At 38.6% G+C, this 24768-nt stretch overlaps 1 protein-coding gene across 1 annotated transcript in view; it reads left to right on the top strand.

Annotated features, from left to right (window-relative positions):
* Positions 1-5872: 5872 nt before the first annotated feature.
* The window catches only part of SPAG1 (sperm associated antigen 1), a 63310-nt gene continuing 44414 nt past the window's right edge, over positions 5873-24768 (top strand). Inside the window, exons 1-7 of the mRNA XM_077748227.1 lie at positions 5873-6014; positions 7735-7894; positions 14262-14375; positions 18115-18179; positions 18670-18779; positions 19607-19712; positions 22733-22863. Coding sequence (XP_077604353.1) covers positions 5875-6014; positions 7735-7894; positions 14262-14375; positions 18115-18179; positions 18670-18779; positions 19607-19712; positions 22733-22863 — 826 coding nt within the window. The 5' untranslated portion in view covers positions 5873-5874. The remainder of the gene's footprint in view (positions 6015-7734; positions 7895-14261; positions 14376-18114; positions 18180-18669; positions 18780-19606; positions 19713-22732; positions 22864-24768) is intronic.

The following is a 24768-nucleotide window of genomic DNA, read 5'->3' as shown; positions in this document are numbered from 1 at the left end:
AGCTTAAAGTAGACGCATAACTTGTCCCCTACTTAAACTGCTTACCAATGACTTAGGGACATGTATGTTCATGAAAAATGCATGGAAATAGGTTCAAATCCAGCCTTGCTACTCAGTGGCCAGTTCATTTCTTTTAACTTCAGCTTCATTGTCAAAATGGAGGAATTTATAATGGTCTCAAAGCACTCTGAAGTTACCTTCAGATACTGAAGTTCTGAAAGATTTAAAAATAGATAAAATCAGAAATGGCCACTCTTAAAGAAAAAATATATAAGGTGAGAAAGTGTAAACTGGGAAGATGTAAAAATGAGTTGCCTCCTCACATATACAAATGGATGGACATCTGCACCCCTCCTAGAACAATTGGTCAAGGGAGACTGACTATTTGAGCTGAAGGATGGGCTGAAGGAGGAGAAGGAACCTGACATAGTAAGACAAGAGGAAGGAGTATTCCTGAAATTGAGGAAATAGCCAGTGTAATGGCTCAGGGGTTGAAAGTAAGCTTGCCTTTTTCCCACTTCAGAATGAAGCCCTTGTGACTCACACTCTGAAGCAGGCAGAGAGGCCTGCTCACTTAACAGGTTTCATGATGGGAGGAAGCAGGAGAGTGACATGGGTAAGATTTAAAGGATTACTTGAGCTGTTCTATGAGAATGGATAATGTAGGGATGGGTGATGGATGGGGAAAGCCCGTTAAGGGTATAACACATACTAGTTCAGGATAATAATAATGATGGCTGAACCAGGGTGGTAGCTGTGGAAGGAAGTTAGAAGTGCCTGGTTGTAAGATAACATTTTGAAGTTGAGGTTAATGGGACTGACTGATTGGTTAGTACTTAAGAGCTTAGTAAACAGTATGGACTTTGGTAAAAGGCTTTGGGTTCAGATATCCACAGTGTCCTTTACTAACTGGCAGTGTGACTTCACCAGGATTCACTTTCCTCATTAGTAGGATAGGTATGAAATAATAGCACCTACCTCAGAGGTTAGTTGCAAAATAAAATGAATCCATAAAAGCTCTTATCCTAACAAATGTTAACTATTATCACCATTACTGTGTGTACGTCTTACTGTTTTCCACAAAGATGATTTTGTTAGTTTTGGGATTAGTCTCCCAGCTATGGGCCTTGTTGTCTCCGTACTCTTGAGATTGCTCTTTCTGAAATAACAGATTTCATGGCACTGTCCTGCTGAAAATCCTCATTGGCTCCCTATTTTGATAAAGTCAAAACTATTGGGAGTAGTATATTTGGTTCCTGATAATATGACTCCTTTTCTATCTCTGTCACAAGTTCAGCCCACCACTCACTTAATCTTTTGGTTCTAAGGAGATCTCTGCAGTTCCTTAAGCAGGTAACACACTTTATTTCTTCCTAAACTTTGCCTTTCTGAGGCTTTTCTCCCTGCATTGAAATGACCTTTTCTGTTCTTCACCAGCATCAGAATTTTGAAGGATTAAACAATCCTTAGTTTCCAGTATTGTTGAGAAGTCCAAAACCATTCTTCTACCTAATCCTTTGTGTGTGATTCATTTCTCTCTGGAAATGTAGAATTTTCATTGCTGGTGTGTTGAAATTTTATAATATGTGCCTTGGTATGGGGCTCTTTTCCACTGCTCTGGTCACTTGATGGGTACTTTCAACCTGGAAGGTCAAGCTCTTCAATTCTGGGAAATTTTCTTAAAATTGTTTAATAACTTCCTGCCCTTGATATTTTCTTTTCTCTAGGTCTTTTTAAAAAAAAAAATCTAATATTACACTTATTGATCTTTCTCATCTTTCCTTTTCCCTTTTTTCTTTGCTCTTTAAAAGATACCTTCAATTTTACTTTCTTTTTTTTCTTTCTTTTTTATTTTTTTAAGTAAGCTCTACAGACAATGTGGGGCCTCAACTCATAACCCCAAGATGAAGAGGCACGTGCTCCACTAACTGAGCCAGCCAGGCGCCCCTCAATTTTAGTTTCTAATCCATTTACTGGGATTTTCATTTCTGGCATAATTTTAATTTCTGTAAGGTTATTAGTTTTTCTTCAAATATGTATTTGAATATACATTCAAAGAAAAAGTATACATTGTTTCTTGGATGCAAAATCTTAACTCTACGAAGATGATAGTGATAATTTTCTTTTGCCTACATAGTGTATTCCAGTCAAATTACTTTTTATCCTACTTGTTTATTCAGTGTAAGTGTATATACATAATTATAACCAGAAAAAAACCGTGAAAAGAAAATGATAGGCATGTGGAATAACAACCATTTCACCAAATATTTAAAGGATTTCTTCTGATGCTGGAAGTAAAATACCAAGTTACAATAGTCAGTGTTTTAAGCGTAGGACATAATGTTGAGTGAAGTTTGTTGGCTGGAATGAGGTATGAAATGACTATACATCGATAGGGGCATGTGATGATGTTCCTCATGACAATTCAATAAAGCTTATTAAGGATTACTCTAAAATTTGAATCTGTCTATAAATGTGCAAATTTAACGTTCTTTAGCACTGGCAATGGGAATAATAATATATTGCTAATAATGTTTTTAGCAGAATTTTTACCACTATCAGTGCCTGCTAAATTAGACTGTAGATCTAATTTAAGTGCAGAGGGGACGGGTAATTACATTATTGAATTCCTGTTGTGTGCCAGGCACTAATCTGAAATTATAAAGTGAAATACGTTTCTTCACATATCATATCTGCTGCTTTATTTGGATTGTGTTATGTCTTATTTGCTTTTGTATCCCAAAGCCCAGTACAATGCCTGACTCAAACCAGCGCTCAGAAAATGTTGAATTCCTGCAAAGGAAGACAATCTTTCATTTACACTTCTGCGTAAAGAGGAGGGGCTAAATCTGGGTTGCATTGTAGATATCCTGAACGTTTAGTTATATTTCTAAAATTGAAATGGAATGGTTATCAATTTACCTTGAAGGTAGTTTTAACCATCCTGAACTGTAAAGGCGTTTAACTCCATCGAAAATGAATGCAAAGCAGAGAGGGAACCCTCCCACTTGGACTCTTCCTTCTCTCTTAATGGTCTGTGCTGGCGAAGCTGGGCGTGGAGGCCTATGAGGGCGGCAGGTCGAGGGCCAGCCAATCATTCGCAGAGGCCCTAGTCCCGCCCCCGGCGGTCCGCCTCTGGCCTTTGGGTGCCCAGGCGGGGCGACACGCCCCCATCTCGGCACCTGCGGCGCCTGTGGTGAATTGTGTCGAGGTCTCTCGCTTCCACCGCGCGGGGTCTGAGCCAGGTGAGTACCCGCCGGCAAAGAGTAAATTACATCTCCCCATAGCACTTCCCTCCGGGAGCTGGGGTGAGAGGCGGACCCCGAGAAGCAAAGAAGCAAATGCACTGTCGGACTCGACTGAGGGAGTGCGTTCTGGGATGAACAAACTGGGGCTTCAGTTTCCTGCAGCTGAAGGTGGCAGATGTTGGGACGGGGGTTGCTGGGGTCCGTTCGCGGCGACGAGAGCTGGGGAGTGGGGGGCAATCTGAGTGTCCTAAAGGGCCTACTGACCAGTTGTCTGTAGAACTGAGGGTTCCCGGCCAGTTCCTGAGCCCCCGCTGCTCTCGGCCGCGCTGTACACAGAAACCGTTGCTAGGGCTGAGGAAGCCATTTTCTCGGTATCCGCCTGTAGGGGGCGCTCGGCCCTGTGGTTGCTGGAAAGAACGTGCCTAGGTGGAAGAAAACCTAGGCTGTGTTGCGCATCGCGGTTCGCACCGGAGGTATTTCTGCCAGCTGATTAGGGAATATGGGAACTGAATGTGGCTCAGGATGATGAAGAAGTGATTAAATCCAACTCGGACCGAGGTTTTTCCTAATCAAATTCCAAACAGATGTGGAAAGGTTCAAATGAGAACAAAGATTGCATGACTTCCTTTTTGGAACTTGAGAATTAACATTTAGTAAGATGTGCATCATGCCACAGAACAACCCAAACCAAACATGGTAGTTTTCAGAAGGGATTTTCAGGGAAATGTTAAAACTGCAGAATGAAATTCATTTGCTTAGGTAAGAGATGGCTCTGTTATTTCCAATGCTTTTCACTGTAATTTCTTCAAATCGTGAAATTTCAGGGGATGCAAAATCAATTCAAGATCATGTATTTTGAACCTGTTGGATATTTTTAAGGTTCTCCCATGAAAGATCCTCCAACTCTTTGGGAACATTCTGCTAGTGCAACCCATTGTGTTCTGGGCGGCAGCAATCATTTAAAAGTTCTTCATGTTGCTCTCCAGTAACTTCTAACGTTAAGGCTGTCCTTGTTATGGGACACGTTCATCATCCCGGGCCCATCATCCCAGGCACTATCATGCCAGTACAATGCGCAAACTACAACTCATTTCTCAACTGGATCTCATCTGAAAGCTGATGAACTGTCAATCGGTGTTCTTTGCCCAAGTCAAAGCCAGCAGGAATGTGGAGAACCTGGAGAGCCTCTCCTGCAGAGGTCAGTGTAGGACCCGAATCCCAGAGGGCAGGCATGCTGGAGCAAATACCTCTGGTGAATTAGACCCATTGCCACGTATTGTTTTAAAACGTATAACCCGGGGTGCCTGGGTGGCTCAGTCGGTTAAGCATCGACTTTGGCTCAGGTCATGACCTCTCAGTTTGTAGGTTTGGGCCTGCGTGGGGCTCTGTGCTGACAGCTAGCTCAGAGCCCGGAGCCTGTTTTGGATTCTGTGTCTCCCTCTCTCTCTGACCCTCCCCTGCTCATGATGTCTGTCTCTCTCAGAGATAAATAAAAAACATTAAAAAAATAAAAATAAATAAAACGTAAAACCCAGTATGTTTTACTTCGGTGGTTTTTAAACAATTTTGGCAATGATTCATGATAAGAAATATATTTTATTTGCAACATGTGTGTAAAACAAATGTATTTACACACATTTGTCATTTGTATAGACATGAAATAAAAGTTTTCACAAAACAACTTAATGGTATGTGAAGTAGTCAGTCTTTTTGTTGCTGTTCTTTTCTGTCTCATTATAAACCAGTGCTAATGGCAACTCACTAAATTGATTGCAGGGGTTGCCACCTGTGGTTTGAAAAGCCTGGGGATGATGCTGAGTATGAATGCTCTGCAGTTGCCCACTGAGATTCAAATCCCCAGTTCACTACTTAATAGCTATATGACCTGGAGCAGGTAACTTAAAATATCAACTTCCTTATCTGTAAAATAGTAATTATTCATAACTCTCACGAGAGTGGTTTTGAAGATCATGTGAGATAATCCATGGCATGCAGTAATTTAGCTCTGTAAGTGCTAACTGTTATCACTGCTCTTAAAACCTACCTGCTACAGTAGTTGAAAGATTAAATGAAGTAAGGTATATAAAGGTCTTGGGGTGGTGCCCAGCACACATTTAGGACTGTGTATTTGTTGCTCTTATTATCGTCATCATTAGCAGCAACATCAGTAAAGTGAAACTGTCCAAGGCCCCCTTATTCCCATTTCAGTTCAGCAAGTGTTTCTAAGGGTTTAAGGCATAATTATGTTAGTCCTGAATATATGATGATGAATAAAAGTAAGATCTCACAATCTAGAAGGGAAGACAAAAATACATAATTAGAATATATGCCATGAGAAAGGTATGGGCACAATGCCATTAGAACACAGATCTGGGAGATGTTCATTGATGCAACTGGGCAGCAGAGAATGTAAGGAGGTGGGGAAAGGTGAAGGGGGTGATGACTTAACTGTTGTTATCAGGGAGAGAGAGTTTAAAATGAGTAGCCTTCCTTAGAAAAAACACCACTGCTTTTCCATCGACATGAAAAATAAATGATACAGAAATGCCTAGATGGTTACTACTATCCAAATTAAAAATTTATTAAGTATGTACTTCATCATTTTTTTCTATGCTACATTTCAGCCATGACTACCAAAGATTATCCATCATTATGGGGCTTTGGAACAACAAAAACATTTAAAATTCCTGTTGAACACTTGGATTTCAAGTATATTGAAAAATGTTCAGATGTTAAACACTTAGAAAAAATTCTTTGTGTACTCAGGTAAGCATTCAAAAATCATTTTATGTTTCAGTATGCCAATTATATTGTGCCTTCTGAGAGTTTCAACTCTCAGAAATATTGCAGAAAGTTTTCAAATATTGATGTTGGGCTTTTTTCCCCCCAGTTAGGTTCCAAAATAGTTGTTTTGATCCTGTGGTTAGTTTGGAGGGTTCTGGCTAGGTCTACTTCCAACGTGCAATTTCGGCTCATTAGTATTCAAGAGGATATTTTTCTTGCTTCCTCCACGTTTTCTAGGAAAAGGTAAGGTAGCCTTGGGAGTAGCCGTTAGGAGATAAGGTTAGCTCACCAGTCTGCCAGTTTAGAAAGTTCTTTGGTACTCTCCCACTCCGTACTATCTGCCAACAAAACTGATGACTTACTGTGAGCTGTTACAAGGAGAGGATGGTGGGGAGGCCAGGGAACCCGGGCCTTCTCTGGGTGAGGGCCCCATGGTGGTGATTGTTAGACTTTGCTATACATCAAATATGGTTTTTAAAAACGCAAATTTGCAGGTCCCATTCCCAGAGATCCTGCCTCAGGAAATCTGGGGTGGGACCCAGGAACATATGTTTTTAAACAAGTGCCTGGCTGGTTGACAGGCAGGTGGTCAAGGGAGCCCACTTCAAGAAACACTGCCCTGTGGCATACAACTCTGGGCCACCTTTTTTGGATGTCATGAGGAGTTTCCCTTTCCTTCCTAATATTGCGGGAGCACTTGTGGAGCAGGAATTGCTCCTTTTGAGGTCGTCAGTAGTATTCCTTTTGCTTGTGTCAGTTCTCTATTTTCTTCTTATGACCACCTTCGTCATCACTGTGTCGTCATCTTTTTCTGTTATCACCTTCAGCATCCCTGCTTATGCCCAGCCAGAGTAAATGTCATAACCTCATCACTTCCGTAATAGAACGATGAAAGATACCACATTTTTCCTTTTTTTCTCAGCAGTATATGAACATTTTCATTTATGTTGGGTCAAGGACTGACAAAGGAAACAAGAAGTTGGTGTGATGGAAGAGTTTGAAAGCCACGTTATGTTCTAAGAAATTCTATGAATAGCTTAATTAAGTTACATTGCATTGGCTTGGAGTTCTTTTTAAAAAATAATTTGAAAGTGGGATTTTTTTCTATTTTTCTAAAAATTTAAAAGTAAACAGACATACAGGAGAAAGGGAAATGATTGATTTTCCTTAAAAAGCAATGAACAGAGTTTTCCATTTAACTGTCTAGGAATGAATTCTGTTCCTTGAGTGGTCGGTTAGAGGTGTGTTCTGAACCCTTCCTCTGCCATTTTCTTCCTATCCCTTTGGGAAGAAAAATTGAGCTACAAACTCCTCCTTGGAAAGGAAATCCAGTCTCATTTTGTGCCTATCTCTAATACTGAATTTCCATGTATAAGTTAAAATTACCATATATAACAAAATGAACATGTTAAAGAGGAGAGAAGATGTTATTTGTTCACCTTTCAAAGTGTGTGATAGAAACTGGTCTTTGGGGCTCCATTTTTTCCTTCACTGCATCACTTCATAGAGTAACATAAAAATGGAGGTTGTGCTGGTCGGGGAAGGTGAATGGGGAGCCTGCACTCCAGCGTTCATCCCTGCGCAGGGGCTGCCCTGGAGATCTCCATAGAACCCCTCTGCTCCACAGAGCCCAGCTTGTAAACCACCAGACTACATGATCTCCAAAGAAAGTGGTAACTCCAAAGTTTGAATTTTTTTAAAGGTCTGGTGAGGAAGGATATTATCCTGAACTTACGGAATTTTGTGAAAAGCGCCTTAAAGGCTTGGCTCCTGGAAGTAGAGCTTTGAGGAAAGATAAACCTGCAGCAACAGCATCCAGTTTTACAGCAGAAGAATGGGAAAAAATTGACGGTGATATAAAGGTATAAAGTGACACTGGTTTCTGTGACATTGTCACACTATATATATGTTTACTTCACTTTTCCAAAATCCTAGGCTTCTTTCTTTTTTTGTCAGTGAAGGGCTTTTAGTGTTAATCACTTAGGTAGTATTGGTTGCGTCTCACACCCAGGAGAATATTGTGAATGTGTATATTTTTGTGTCCGTACACCCACATGTGTATTTTTTATTTTATATATTTTTTGATGTTTATTTATTTTTGAGAGAGAGGGAGAGACAGACCAGAAGTGGGGAGGGGCAGAGAGAGAGGGAGACACAGAATCTGAAGCAGGCTCCAGGCTCTGATGTGGGTTCTCAAACAGAGATCATGACCTGACCTGAGCTGAAGTCCAGCACTTAACCAACTGAGCCACCCAGGCACTCACCACGTGTATTTTAAATGACTGAACAATATTCTATCCTATCAAAGAAAAACAATTGACTCAGCCTCTATAAATAGTGCTATACAAACATGTTGGTTTATAATTTTTTTTGTACCATCCTGGTTATTTCCTCAAGATAGATTATTAGTATTCAAGCTGCTTGATCAAAGGATTTGAATAATTTTAAGGCTGTTGAAACATATTTCCATATTCTCAGAGAAGTTGTGCCTTTTCACCAGCGGTATATATTAATGCCCGTTTAAGGCATTCTTCACTGGGGCCCTTGGGTGACTCAGTTGGTTAAGTGTCTGCCTTCAGCTCAGGTCATGATCTTATGATCTGTGAGTTCGAGCCCTGGTTCAGGCTTTGTGCTGACAGCTCAGAACCTGGAGCCTGCTTTGGATTCTGTGTCTCCCTATCTCTCAGCTCCTCCCCTGCTTGCTCTCTTGTGTGCCCTCTCTCTCAAAAATCAATAAACATTTTGAAAAAATGAAGGCATTCCTCATGGGTACTGTAATCATTTTTTAATCAAATAATTGAAAAATGATAATGGTGTATTTGATTATTAGCAACATTAAATTTTTTTGTCTATCAGTTGAATTTCTTCTTTGTTAATGGCCTATATGTTTAGTGATTTAATCAGCTGTATTGAGGTATAATTTACATTCAATAAAAAATAGCAATCTAATGGCCTACATTTCACTGAGTTTTGACACCTGTATATGCTATAAAACATTTCTGTTTGTCTGAAAAGTTTCCTTGTGTCCCAGTGCAGTCAGTGCTGACTTCACACCCTGGTCCCTGGTAACCTTTGAACTGCTTTCTATCATACAGATTTGTCTTTTCTCAACTTTTCTATAAATATAATCAAATAGTGTGTGTGGTCTTTTGTGTCTTCTCTCACTTAGCATCATGCTTTTGAGGTGTACCTCTGTTGTTGCATGTTCGTAGTTGGTTTCTTTTATTTGCTGAGTAGTATTGAATTGTGTGAGTATCTCATGGTTTGTTTATCCACTTTCCAGTTGGGCAAAATGTTTTCCAAAGTGGCATTCCTGCCAGCAGTGTATAAAAGTTCTTGCTGCTCTGCGTCCTGGTTGGCAGTTCGTACTGGCAGTTTTATTAATTTTAACTATTTTATTAAGTATGCAGTGGTATTTCATTGTGGTTTTAATTTCCATTTTATTATTTTTAAGAAGTTTTTAAGGCTTATTTGTTTTTGAGAGAGAGAGAGGGACAGAGTTCTAGTGGAGGAGGGGCAGAGAGAGAGGGAGACACAGAATCCAAAGTAGGCTCCAGGCTCAGAGCTGTCAGCACAGAGCCTGACATGGGGCTTGAACCCACCAAGCGTGAGATCATGACCTGAGCCAAAGTCTGACGCTCAACTGACTGAGCCACCCAGGTGCCCTTTAATATCCATTTTAATGATGACTTTGCTGAGGGTCTTTTCATGTGCCTATATGGCATCCATAGATCTTTTTTTGTGAAAAGTCTTGAAATCCTTTGCCCATTAAAAAATTGAATTATTTGTGTTCATATTTAGTTGTAAAATACATATCTTTCACTAGATACACATTTTGCAGGTATGTGGATTCCCTTTTCATTTTTATAACAGTGTCTTTGGAAGAGCGAAGGTTTTTAATTTTGATGAAATCAGTTTTTCTTTTACTGATTTCTTTTCTTTTACTGAAAAAGATTTACTTTTTCGTTGTTTTAACTCTTCTAGGTCCTTTGCTTGCCAATTGCTGCAAAATAACTTGCTTGTCTTTGGGTTGGGATTGTCGTGAGTTTATGGATCAATTTTGGAGTAACTGACATCTTAACAATATTGACATTTTCTGATCCATGAACATCATATGTTTTCTGTTCGTTTAAGTCTTCTTTAATGTTTTGTCCCAGTATCCTGTAGTTTTTAGTGCATAGTTCTTGCATGATTTTTGCTAAATTTATTCCTAAGTATTTAATATATTTTATGCTATCGTAAAAGTTAATGTTTTTTTATTTTTAAAAATTTTTAAAGTTTTATTTATTTATTTTGAGAGAGAGAGAGAGAGAGCATGCATGCAGGAGGGACAGAGAGAGGGAGAGACAGAATCCCAAACAGGCTCTGCTTTGTTGGTGGAAAACCTGATGTGGGGCTTGAACTCGCCCCATGAACTGTGAGATCATTACTTGAGCTACAGTCAAGAGAAGGATGCTTAACCAATTGAGCCACCCAGGCACCCCAAAGTTAATGTTTCTTAATTTCAATTTTTTTTTGCTCATTCTAAGTCACTCTAGTTGCAAAATTGTACGTATGTATGTATTTTTGGTGTGATAAAATACATATCATATAAAATTGACCATCTTAGCCATTTTGAAGTGTATACTTCATTAGTATTATATTCACATTGTTGTATTAAGACATTAAAAAAATTTTTAATTTTTTTAAAGTTTATTCATTTATTTTGAGAGAGAGAGAGTGAGCATCAGTGGGGGAGGGGCGGGGAAAGAGGAAGACAGAATCTCGAACAGGCTCCATGCCGTCAGCAAATCCGAAACCGGACTCAGTCTCACAAACTCTGGGATCGTGACCTGAGCTAAAACCAAGAGTCAGACGCTTAACTGACTGAGCCATCCAGGCACCCCATTATATTTAGACATTTTTAAGTATACAGCTCATTAGTGTTGTACAATCTCCAGAATTTTTTTATTTTATAGAATGGTACACATTAAACCACAATTCTCCAATTCCCTCTGCCCTCAGCCCCTGGCAAACACCATTCTACTTTCTGCTTCATAAGTTTGACTAATGTAGATACCTCATATCAGTAGAATTTTAATTTCATTTTTATTTGTCCACTGCAAGTTTATAGTTTATGATCTCTTTTTTTTTTAATGTTTTATTTATTTCTAGGAGAGAGAGAGAGAGAGACAGCGTGAGCAGGGGAGGGTCAGAGAGAGAGGGAGTCACAGCCTGAAACAGACTGCAGGCTCTGAGCGGGCAGCCAGCACAGAGCCCGACGCGGGCTCGACCCACGAACCATGAGATCATGACCTAAGTGAAAGTCGGACGCTTAACCGACTAAGCCACCCAGGCGCCCCGTTTATGATCTTCTTATATTGACTTTGTTTCCTGCAATCTTGTTAAATTTACAAATTAGTTCTAATAACTTTTTTTTAGATTCATTGGAAGTTTTTATATGTAGGATCATGTTATCCACAAATAATAAAAGATCTCCTTTGTCTTTTCCAGTATGGCTGCCTTTTATTTCTTTTACGTTACTTATTGAACAGGCTTGGCTGTCTAGTACAATGTTGAATGGAAATGGTAAGAGCAGATGTCTTTGTCTTGTTCACAATATTAGGGAGATTATCATTCAGCCTTTTTTTCACCATTAAGTTCAGTGTTGCCTTTAGATTTTATGATGTGACCCTTTATAAGGCTGAGGAGGGGCCCTTCTGTTCCTTGTTTGATGTGAATTTTTATCATGAATAGGTATAGAATTTTATAAATGCCTTTCCTGCATTGAGAGGTACATAAGATTTTCTTTGTAGCCTGTTAATAAGGTATATTATGTACACTGTTTTCAAATGTTATAGCAATCTTGAATTTGAGGATAAACTCTACTTGGTCATGATGTGTCTTTTTAATATATTTCTGGATTTAATTTGCTAAAGTTTTTTGAAGGATTTTTGTGTCTGCAGTCATGAGAGATATTAGTCCATAGTTTTCTTGTAATGTTGTTGTCTGGTATTGGTAACATGGTAATACTGGCTTTGTGGAAAAAGTTTGGATATGTTCTCTCTTTTTTAATTTTCTAAAAAAGTTTGTGTGTAATTGCCATTATTTCTTCCTTAAATATTTTCCATAATTCACCACTGATGCCATCTAGGTCTCAAATTTTCTTTATAAGAAAGATTTTGATGATGAATTAAATTTCTTAAACAGATACAGTGCTCCTCAGGTCATCTTTAGAGTCATTTCTGTCTCTCCCTCTTCTTGGATATTTTGCACCCCATATTTCTGCAGTCTTTGCCTCTCTGGAGCCTAAACTTTGTTCCTCCGAACTGAATGAGACCTCAGGGCTACTTGGGTTTCCTTTCCCTATGCTACAGCCTAGAAATTATAGGCAGTAAATTGGGACAAATGCTGGACTTAGCTCATTTGTTTCCTTTCTTTCAGGGATCATTGTCCTGTTCTACCTATCGTCCAGTGTGTGAAAACCATCATTTCATGTTTTATCCAATTTTCTAGAATTTAAGCGAGAGGGCAAATCCAGTCCCTGATACTCATCCATTAGGGCCAGGAGGAGATATCCCTTTATTGATTTTTCTATTGATGTGTTTCTTATTTATTTGTAAGACATCTGTGGTATACATTCTAAATTTTCTTTCAATGTATTATTAGTTTCTTAAATCTTGTGTGTGGTGTTTTTCATGTTTATTCATTAAAGAAATTTATGTCATCACTGTTCTTGGTTTTATCCTTTATGATCTTTTCTTGCTTTTGTATTTGGGAAAACTCCCTCTCCACCATACACATACTTGTATTTCCTCAGGGTTCTTTGTGGTTTCCTTTTGCGTAAGAAATAACTTCCTAAAATGAATTCTGGAGAAACAGTTTTTTGTCGTTTTACTTTATCTTATTCGGCATATTCTACTGGGTTGAATAATATATTTGAAGATAATTTCGAGGAATATGTATTCTCTAACTCTGAAAGCTATTTTTAAAAACTTTTCTCATTTTGCTATTTTATTGACTTGACATTGAGAATCTGGTAATTAATCTACAAGTTAAAATAGCAGTTTGTGCCCAGAGCTCTTTGGCTTTATTTTCCAGGGAATAACAGCTTAGTTTTAGTTGCTGAACCTGCTTTTTTTCCAACTGTGTGCTCTTTCTCAGTCACCTCTTGATTTTGTCTCCTCATCTCCTTTTCTTTCATGCCTTTCCCTGCCACTTCTCCCCTCTACACCCCCTCCCTCCTGTTCCCCCCCTTCTCTCTTTCTTTCCTCCTTTGTAATTCCTCCTCATCCTTTTCACCTTTCTTCCCTTACTGTTTGTCTGTTTCTTCTGTTTGACCTCTCTACCTCCTTTTTGTTCTCTGCCTCTTGAGACAGATAATATAGTTTATCGCTGTATCAACCATGCCTAATTTAATATAGTCTGACATATATTGGACCCTCACTATATAGCTGCTGAATAATAATAATAGAATTTCACAGATAACAAAGAAATCTCTCACTCAATTTCTTCCTGGAACCTGTGACAATTCAGTTCAATAAATGTTATGAGCCTGTTATGGGCCAGGCACCGTGCTAGGTTCAGACATCAAAAAGATGAGATGAAGACATAGGTTCTGCCTCCAAGGAACTTATAGAATGTGAGAGAGATGATCAATACATGGATGATTTTAAATCTCTGTGCTAATACATGGAGGAGGGGCATTTCTAGTCCAACCAGAAAGCTCAGGAAAAGCTTGTTGGAAGGGATGAGAGTAAGCTTGAAGATAATACAAGTAGGAAGGGCAGCACCATGTGAATATGCATAAAAATATTGAACCATACACTTAAAAGTGGTGAAGATGATAAATTTTGTTTTATGTATTTTACCACAATTTAAAAGAATAGTACATTGGGGCGCCTGAGTGGCTCAGTTGGTTAAGGGTCCACCTCTTGATTTTGGCTCATGGCATGATCTCACAGTTGGTGAGTTCAAGGTGCACATTGGGCTTTCTGCTGATGGTGCAGAACCTGCTTGGTATTCTTTGTCTCCCTCTCTCTCTTGCCCTCCCCTGCTCACGCTTTCTCTTCTCAAAATAAACAAACATTAAAAAAAAATAGCAGAAGAGCATTACAGGTAGAATGGCATGACCAAATTGTCATCCAAAAAATTGACCCATAAGAAACTGTGATGATGTATAGTCCTTTCTAACACGTGGTTAATTACTCCAAGCTGTATGCTTATCTTCTTTCTTCTCCCTCTTCTCAGAGTTGGGTATCAGAAATTAAAAATGAAGAAAATAAAATACACTTTCACGAAACAGCAACGGAAGATAATTTGCCTCCAGTTCGTGGTTCAAACAGCCGTCTTCATGTTAGTAAGGTGGGACATTTTGGTGTGGGGTGCGGGTGGCAGGGGGAGACGATTGTTGTCTATTAAGGGCGCTAGCTCAGTTTAATCAGAGTAACCACAGTGTGATGTCCACTGAGAGTTGGGGATTATCCTTCAGCCGGCCGTGTGCTATTGCCTTCTTGAGTAGGCTGTTTCATCACCTGGAGATCAAAATGAAATGCCATTTCCCTTTGAAGACCTTCACCCCGAGCTTACTACCTTTCTTCATTTTTTCATTCGTTATGCCATCTGCTCTATTCTGACCAGTTTTGATGAGCACATAAGATCTAATTCAGTGTGCGAGAATCTCAGGGAATAATTTTATCTGTCCAGTAGAAGCATAGAGGAAATAATTTGTAACATTATTAGCTATGGACTTAAGGTATTCAAGCAGTTATAGATGTCATTCCTCTGTTTATTGCATATTGTTTCCCCTTATTTCCCCAGCCCCTTGTGATGATTTTTCTGTGATTGATCCCTCTTTTGTTCTGTAGACCTGTCCTTTTTAACCCATGGGTTTCATAGAGAAGAAGCCTGTTGGAGTTCCAAGTCCATTTATATATTTTTAAAAATGTTTATTTATTTATTTTGAGAGAGAGAGAGAGAGAGTGAGAGAGAGAGCGTGAGTTGGGGAAAGGGAAAGAGAGAGAATCCCACACAGAGCCCAACAGTGCAGAACCTGACACAGGGCTTGATCTCACTAACTGTGAGATCATGACCTAAGCCAAAATCTAGAGTCAGATGCTTAACCAACTGAGCCACCCAGGTGCCGCCTGGTCCATTTATACTTAACTTCAAGTTAAAACTGGGCTGCTGACCTTCCACCTGACTCAGATATTATAGAACTAGCCATTGCCTTGTGGGCATTGGGAGTCTATGGGCTCTCATGTGGATCACATTCCATTCCCTCTCCCCTGATTTTTTCTTTTATTCCTATCATTTGTGGAAGATTGGCCACCCAAATTTCTTCATTCTGGATAACTCATTGTTATTCTCATTTTTTGTTTGAATACTCAATTTTATTGAAAAAAAGTCCATAGCCCTTCATCACACAGCTCTCTGATAATTAACCTTCCTGCATCTTTTTACTTTCCATTAAGAATTACTCATGTAACTGAGGTACACAGTAATATGGTAAGGGTGCCACTGTCTGTAATCAATAAATTTGTATTTATTGCACACCCATTTTGTGCGAAGTCTGTGCTCTAAAAATGTAACAGGAGGTTATAGTTCAGTGCAGTATTATGATTCTGAAGGTATAATCCATGGATCCTGGGTATCCCAGAGATCTTCCAGAGGGGTCTAGAAAGTCAATGCTATTTTTAAAAATAATACTATTTCTTTGTCTTCTTTTCTGTATTGACATTTGCATCCAAGTGAAGCTGCTGGTGCCTTAGCACAAATCAAGGCAGTGAGTGGCACCAAACTATACTAGTAATCACTTTTTCCTACTGTTACCTGTTTACAGTAAAAAACTCCAGTTTAACTTTAAAATTTCTTGGAAGAATCAACAAAACTTCTTTATTTTGTTAAATCTTGAATCTTGTGGACACACATCTTTTTAATATTCTGTGTAACAAAATGTGAAGTATTCAAAAACACTTCAAGGGCTGCCTATGTGGCTCAGTCAGTTAAACATCTGACTCTTGATTTTGGCTCAGGTCATGATCTCATGGTTCAGAGGATTGAGCCCTGTGCATCAGGCTCTGTGCCAAGAGCCTGGAGCCTGCTTGGGATTCTCTCTCACTTCCTCTCACTCTCTCTCTCTTTCTCTCTTTTTCTCTCTCCCTCCCTCCCTCCCTCTCAAAATAAATAAATAAACTTAAAAAACAAACAAACCAAAAAGCACTTCACTATGAAGTGAAATCTGTTGGTTATTTTGAGATCTGTAGGTTGAATTGCCAGCTTAACTAACCACTTTTTCCTGGAACAGTTTTTAACTTGAAAGAGTGATTGACAGACCAGTTGTGGTTATTCAGACTTGGGCTTTCGACAGACACTGTGTTGAAAATGAATGAAGTGTGTCACTTTAGGGAAAAGAATTGACAGTGGTTTTTGCTAGTGATAAAATCTGAGCTTTCAAGTGCAGCTTAGAGTATTTCAAAATCTTATGTGGCTCTTAAATATCTGCTGCGACAAAAAAAATTTCCCCTTAAAGAGATACTTAAAGATTTTTCTGATGAGCTCCATGAAGATATTAACAGATAAGATTTTTAGTTTTATTTATTTACTTTTTAAATGTTTATTTTGTGGGGGAGAGAGAGAGAGAGAAGTGGGGGAGGGACCGAGGGGGGTGCAGAGGATCCAACATGGGCTCTGCACTGACAGCACAGAGTCCGGTGTTGGTCTTGGATTCACCAACCATGAGGTGATGACCGACTGAGCCACCCAGATGCCCCAAGATTTTTAAATTATATACTGAAAGGTAGGAATATTTGGAAGAGCTGCATAACTCCAAATGACCAATGCCCAATGTTACAAAATCGTGTATAGGTAAACCACCCATTCAAAGTGGTTTCAGATTGTGACTGACTTTTAAGAAGCTATTTAAGAAACTGCAGTTGAGCATTATGGCTATTGTTTACTTTCTTCTCTTTCTCTTCTGGTGCTTGTAGTGGGCATGTGACTGAGGTTGGGCTACTGAATAGCGGTGAGCTAGTGCCTGCTCAGGGATGGGCACCTGACCCATGTTTGCCAGTCCTGAGTCCCTCCCTGGGATTTCTCTACCTGAAGGTAGAGAGAAGAGGCATTCTCCTTTTTCTTTCTTTCCTTCTTTCTTTCTTCCTTTCTCCCTCCCTCCCTCCTTTTCTTTCTTTCTTTCTTTCTTTCTTTCTTTCTTTCCTTTCTTTTTCTTTCTTTCTAATAAAGACTAATTTTTTAATTTTAATTTTAGAGAGAGAGAATGCGAGTGGGGGAGAGTGGGAGAGGGGCAAAGGGAGAGAGAGAGAATCCCAAGCAGGCTCCATGCTCAGTGCAGAGCCCAACCCAGGGCTCAATCCCATGACCCTGGAATCAGAACCTGAGTCAATCAAGAGTCGGGTGCTCAACCGACTGAGCCACCCAGGCACCCCCTCCTTTTCCTTTCTGATTGAGAGCCCTGTGAGTTTATAATCCCACACTGCTTATGGCCACTATGCCTACTACATGGGAAAAGCAAGTAGCCAGTGGGGAAAATGCAATCAGTAGACAGAAAGAAACTGGGACTAGAGACAAAGGGAGAGTGGGAGAGCTGGAAAGAATATCTGAATCCTTTATCTAGCAATATTGCTGCCTTTTCATCAGTTTTGTTACATAAGCCAGTAGTTTATTTTTTTTAATAGAATTAATCCAAGTTGGGTCTCTATCACTGTAAACAAAACCACTCTAAGGCACCAAAGTAGTTATTCTTATTTCTCCAGTGCCTGGGTTTTAAAAGACAGAATGATAGCTCATTACTTTTTTGTTATAAGAAAATGACTAAAAATGAGATTTCATACATGTAAGTTTTTAAATTTTATGTATGTCCTTAAAGTCCTATAGATTGCTCCCAGAATTAACCACCAATTTAAAATCCTTTTTTAACATGCTGTATGCTATAGTTACAATACTGGAGTTGTTATAACTTCAAGAGTACCTATTTTTCTTATCCATTCAATTGGTATGTCTTAAGCCAGCTTTTCACATTGTATTTATCATAAAATGATAATCTTATGTTAAATATGTCTCATAAAATATGATTTTATTCTTTTAGGAAAACTATTCTAAGAGTAGACCAACAAAAAAGAAAATCCCAAGGGATTATGCAGAATGGGATAAGTATGTTTTATATTTCTTTATGCAAAATTTGTCATTGAAGAATTCTCCACCATAGAATATTGTAGTAATTTCTTAATTATCTATAAATTTGAACTACCAAGTTACTTTGGTAGAGTAATTAGAGTATCTAGTCTAATCAATTTTGATCTTTATTTTTCATTAAATAAATATCAATAGCATCCTTTTGTTTAAAAAAGCAATGAAAAATAGGTAATCCTATGCCCATTGAAAAGAAAAAAGAACAAAAATTTTAAATAGAGATAAATTAATGATAATTTTAATTACAAAGTTCTGAACAGTTTAAGTCTGATTTCCATGTAAATCCTCACTGAATTGCATGGTTTCTAAGAGCGAAACAGATGACTTGTAGTTTAAGTGTATTATGCATTTTCAGAATATGTCTTTAAAGGCACAGTGGTACAAATATAAGAATATCAATAATAGATTTCATTATACTGTACATTTTTCAGTTTTTTTTCTTTCATTTAAGATTTGACGTGGAAAAAGAATGTTCAAAAATTGATGAAGATTACAAAGAAAAAGTTGTAGTAAACAACAAGTCACATTTGTCTAAAATTGAGACAAGAATAGACACAGCAGGTAATTGGAGAAAAATAAGAATAGTTTAGTAGTTTTTACAGTTTACCTTTAAAAAATTATAATAAAAGCTATTAAGCTAGAAGACCTTCTTTTTAAGCCCTACAGATTTCTATTAAAAGATTGTGGATTTGGGGCTCCTGGGTGGCTCATTCGGTTCAGTGTCCGACTTCAGCCCAGGTCATGATCTCATAGTTGATGAATTTGAGCCCCGTGTTGGGCTCTGTGCTGACAGCTCAGTCTCTGGAGCCTGCTTCAGTTTCTGTGTCTCCCTCTCTCTCTGCCCCTCCCCCACTTGCAGTCTGTCTTTCTCTCTCAGAAATAAATAAACATTAAAATTTTTTTTAATTTATGGATTTTTCTCCTAGAGTTGACCACCTCTAACAAATTCAGCTCCATCCTTTACTTAATTTTATATGAGTAATAGTTACACTACTTAAGTTTAGTAAGACTCAAAAAGGTAAGTATAAACCTATGTTTTTTCTGTAATTTGTTTTTCATTTTTTTCAAGTCCTTTTTTTCTCTAGATATCTCAATCTTTTTCCTTTTGCCTCAAAATAAAAAGATAAAGCAGTTTGTTTTCATTTGAAGTCCATATGTGTATAACTCCTTTAAAGTGAAATAAAACTAATAATAGGAAAAATCTAAACACTCAAAAATTGTGATGACTTAAAGGAACATTTCCTAACTTAAGAAACATAATTTATTTCCTTTTATTCACTTCACAGTTTACTACTTCTGTTAAAATAAGCATTCTTGGATTTAAATTTTTTAAAAATTCTTTTCAATTATATATTTTTTTATTTAGAGCAGATAACATTTATTTCTAGGTCTAACTGAGAAGGAAAAGACTTTCCTTGCTACTCGTGAAAAGGAAAAAGGAAATGAAGCTTTCAACTCAGGAGATTACGAGGAGGCTGTGATGTATTATACTAGGTGAGCAGATTTTTTCTGTGATTTATGTTGCCCCCCCCCCTTTTTTTAAAGTAGTCTCCGTGCCCAACATGGGGCTTCAACTCATGACCCTGAGATCAAGAGTCACATGCTCTACCAATTGACCCAGCCAGGAGCCCTTTGTTGTGGTTTAAACTTCTCATTTTAAAAAATAATGTTTATTTAGTTGTTGAAATGATATAACTAAAAAGTCTTCCAGAATCATTTAAGATATTATACTTATGACTTATCATAAATTCACTTGTGTTTGCTTTGTTTTTTAAATACTTTTTCTCAATCCCTTAAGCTCCCCACCCACCCCCAGTTTTGACAGAGGTCCTAACCTTCCTAATTTACAGAGAAAATAGAAGACATCTGAATGGAACTTGACAGAAAGTCCATATAGCATAGAGTTAAGAACTCAGGTTCTGTAGTCATACTGCCTAGATCTAATCATGGTACTTATGATGCTACCTCCCACCACAGGGCTTTTGCATACACTGGGTCCTCTGTGTAGAATGTTCTTTACTTTTCTCGTTATCTAGTTACTTCTAACTTAACTTCAGATCTCATCCCATGCTTTACTTCTTTAGGGGAAGTCTTCCTTTACCTCCCGGACAAGGTTAAATCTTCACCCTATTCCACTCCTCCACACCATTGACCCCCAATTTATAGGCTCTTACAGCACTCTTGGCTCTCCTTTGTGGTACTTGTTGGGAGTATAATTTAAGTTTGTGTGATTTGATAGTAAGTGGACTGTAAGCTCTGTCAAAACATAGTGTCCTTGTCAGTTTTTTTAAAATATCTTTTATCCCCAGTGTCCAGTGAAGTACCTGGTTCATAATAGATGTTCAACAAATACTTATATGAACTTTTGAGGCTCTTACAGTCAATGAAAAGTAGATTAATTTCCTAAAACATTGTTATAACCTAATGGTGCATATAGAATCCCTTACACCATCTTAGAAACAAACTCTCTACAATCTTTTTTCCACCTTTGGAAGGAAGATTTTCTTTTTCAATGTTGAGTCTCTAAAGCATTTTATCTCCATTGTTTAGGTGAACATAAAAGGTAAAGAGACTATTGATGTATATTTTATTCAGTATAGTCTACCCCTTTCAGGTAGATGGACATCAATACTGATGTTGTTCTCTCTCTTCTTGTAGATTTCCACCAGTGGAGTATCTTATTCTGTTACAGGGAACAAAATTTTTCTTGTCTTCTTTTAAGAAATCATAGAGGGAGGGGCACCTGGGTGGCTCAGTCAGTTAAGCGTCTGACCTCAGCTCAGGTCATGATCTCATGGCCCGTGAGTTCAAGCCCTGCATTGGGCCTTGTGCCAACAGCTCAGAGCCTGGAGCCTGCTTCAGATTCTGTGTCTCCCTCGCTCTCTGCCCCTCCCCTGCTTGTATTCTGTCTCTCTCTCAAAAATAAATAAACATTAAGAAAATAAAATCATAGAGGGAAAAAGTAAAGCAGCATAGCATAATGGTGAAAGGAACTCAAGCTGCCACTTTCTGACATTGGGCAGATTTCTCGCCTCCCTTGCCTCAGTTTTCTCAATGTGAAAGGCTGGTGTTGTGTCTACTTTGGAGCAACCGTGAGGATTAAATCAACATACTGAAAGACAGGATAACATGTGGTAACAATAGCAGGTGCTAGAGTAGAGTGGGTTTACGTCTTGATTCTCATTTACTAACTTGTGGCCTTAAGCATGTTACTTAGCCTCTCTGTTACATCATTTTTTTAATCTGTAAAATAGGAAGAGCAGTAATACATCTTTCAGGGATTGTAGTGAGGATTAAATGAGCTTAGTGTTTAGTGCCTGGCACGTGGGAAGTACTCAGTGTTAGGTACTTGTATTAGTTATTCTTGTGTTTTCTATATTTGGTCTCTACCTAATCATGTCATTTCTTTATATTCATATTTAATGATCTCAGTACATTTCTACTTTTTATGGCTCTTCCATTTTCATCTTCTATTCTTCTTCTGGATTTAGAAAATTCACCGCACCGATACCCTTATCTTTCCTATACTTTGGAATACATTATTTCACAGCATTCCAAATCAACTTTTAAGCAACATCCAAGTAGGTTTTAAGTTTCTTTTTTCATTAGTTATTTTGCATTCATACTCTTAACATAGCAAAATGTACTCTTAAAGTCTGTATTCCTCAATTACTACTACTCTTCTGTTTTCTTCAGTTAAACTTCTCTGATCAAATTATGATCATTTCCTTAGAGTTAAATCTTTTAGATTACAAGCTAAACTCTTGTTTTTAGATTATAAACTAAACTCACCATGACAACTTAATAAGGGATATTAGTTGTGATTGATTGCTCCAATTTTTCTGTAGTAAGAAATTTTCTCAAGGGGTCAAAAAATGTATTTGATATTTGATGTTAATTAAACTGTTTTTTTTAAGGAGATCTATGGGCGTTTATGTTACCATGTCACTTGTAAAACCAGAGCCAACCTTAAACTGCCTAACTGGATATTTAGGCATCTGTGTAAGTAGTGACTTGGTATGTTTACAGAGCTATATTTTGTTTGTTTGCTGGGGCTGCCATAACAAAGTACCATAGGCTGAGGTGCTCAAACAACAGAAATTTATTTTCTCACCATCCTGGAGGCTACAAATCTGATCCAAGTGTCAGGAGGGCTGGTGTCTTCTGAGGCCCCTGTTCTTGGCTTGTAGGCGACTGTCCTCTCTCTGTGTCTTTAAATGGTCTTTCCTTGGCATGCGTCTGTGCTCTCATCTCTTCTTATAAAGACACCAGTCATACTGGATGAGGCTGCACCCTCATGACCTCGTTTTGACTTCATCATCTCCATAAAGACAATTCCAAATATAGTTATATTCTGAGCTACTGGGGATGAGCACTTCAGCCCGAGTTTTGGGGACACAATTCTGCCCATAACATGGGCTATGATGGTTTTTGTTTACAATGCTATCTGAGTTTCTCTGTCTTCTTATGTTTTCCTCTGGTCACCTTGTTGCCAATAAGCGTCTCTCTTGTAGGAGTATATCAGTGCTTCCCACCGTAGCGGCCTATAACAACCGGGCTCAAGCAGAACTCAAGCTACAGAACTGGAACAGTGCTTTTCAGGATTGTGAAAAGGTGTTGGAGTTAGAACCTGGAAACTTAAAGGGTAAGAAATATTCACAGAATGCTTTAAATCTACATCAGGATTTGTTAGACCATTTGTACACACTGCGATTCTACTAAGAATATTTCAAATACACTCTAGTTTTGATATGTCAATCATCACCTTCATAAAGTTACTTTTAACTTCAAGTTTAACTTAGAATTTAAATTCCTGGTTATTTGTACTGAAGTAGTTAATAATGCCAGGAGTGTGAGTGGGGGAGGGGCAGAGAGCAAGGAAGACAGAATCTGAAGCAGGCTCCAAGCTCTGAGCTAGCTGTCAGCACAGAGCCCGACATGGGGTTCAGACTCACAAACCATGAGATCATGACCTGAGCCGAAGTGGGACACTTAACCAACAGAGCCACCAGGTGCCCCTATCTTTTTTTTTAATATACATTTTTTTAATGTTTATTTGTTCTGAGAGAGAGAGAGAGAGAGAATGAGCCGGGGAGGGGCAGAGAGAGGGGCAGGCAGAGGATCTGAAGTGGGTTCTGTTGACAGTAGAGAGCCCAGTGTGGGGCTCAAACTCACAAACCAGGAGACCATGACTGAACAGAAGTTGGATGCTTAACCTACTGAGCTACCCAAGTGTCCCAGTATTTATCTTCTTGTTACTGGCTTATTGAACTATCTTTTTATCCAAAAAATATCTAAGTATAATTTAATACAGATTTTCTAACAATAATATAATAAGCCCACACCAGAGCTCTAGAACCTTCTACCAGTGGCTTTGTGGGCATTTCCACCTATATGACCATAGTGTCCAAACCAACACCAGCACTCTGTTCTGATTTCCTGTCTCTGTGACTGCACAACCTTGCCATGGTCTAAGCCCAGAGTATACAAGTCAGACTTTCGTTTTCTGTTATCAAGAAGCAATCACTCCATAAGGGAGTAGCATAATTTATAATAGACTCTTTCTATTTCTTTAAAAAACACTTTTTTATTGTTTATTTTAATTTTTGAGAGAGAGACAGACAGACAGAGCATAGGCAGGGGAGGGGTCGAGAGAGAGAGACACACACTGAATCTGAAGCAGGCTCCAGGCTCTGAACTGTCAGCACAGAGCCCAATGCAGGTGTCGAACTCATGAACCACAAGATCATGACCTGAGCTGAAGTCAGATGCTTAACTGACTGAACCACCCAGGTGCCTGGACTCTTTCTACTTTTTTAAATGTTTATGGATTTGAGTAAATATAAAAACTTAAGTTTTTTCACATGGAATGTAACCTTTTGTGCCTGTGAACATGGGCATGCAGAAAGCATGGGCATGCTGAGGGGAGATCCTGGATCCTGAGAGATCAGCCCTGACTGGTATTGCCATGGATTGCCCTCCTTTCACCAGTAAAGTCCTCTTGTGCCTGTGGTATGTCTCTGTCACAGAGTTGGGTGGGCTTCCTATATTAGGAGATGGTAGAAAATGTTTTGCGGTCCCTGATGATCCCGCACTAACACACACCATGCCAGGCCCTATGCTAAGCATTTGAAATATTATTATCTCCCCTAATTTCACAGCTCAGTAGAGGTGCAGATACAATTATTAGCATACTCATTTTACAAAAGAGGAAACTGAAGCATAGAAAGATTAAGCAACTCACCCACGATCAGACAGCTAGCAAATGGCAGAGATAGGACTCAGCACTGGACGATGGACACCAGAGTCCACATTCAACCACTGTGCTAATCTTCTGCCACCAGAATGGCTTTACGTTTTCATCTTCCTTGTTTGAGTAATTTCAAGAGGACCAGAATTTTCACTATTTAAAAAACAAATTAGAGCCAAATCTAGTAATGAATATGGCTATAAAACAATAAGAAGTCTTATGTTTGCTTAAGTGAATAAATAACTTCCTCTTCAAAACTTTATTTTTTAATCAAAATATAATTGTTCTAAATGCAATGTG

The sequence above is a fragment of the Crocuta crocuta genome, unplaced genomic scaffold, assembly GCF_008692635.1.
Source record: "Crocuta crocuta isolate KB4526 unplaced genomic scaffold, BGI_CrCroc_1.0 scaffold39, whole genome shotgun sequence".
NCBI classification, from domain to species: domain Eukaryota; kingdom Metazoa; phylum Chordata; class Mammalia; order Carnivora; family Hyaenidae; genus Crocuta; species Crocuta crocuta.
This window is presented reverse-complemented; position numbering and strand designations above follow the sequence as displayed.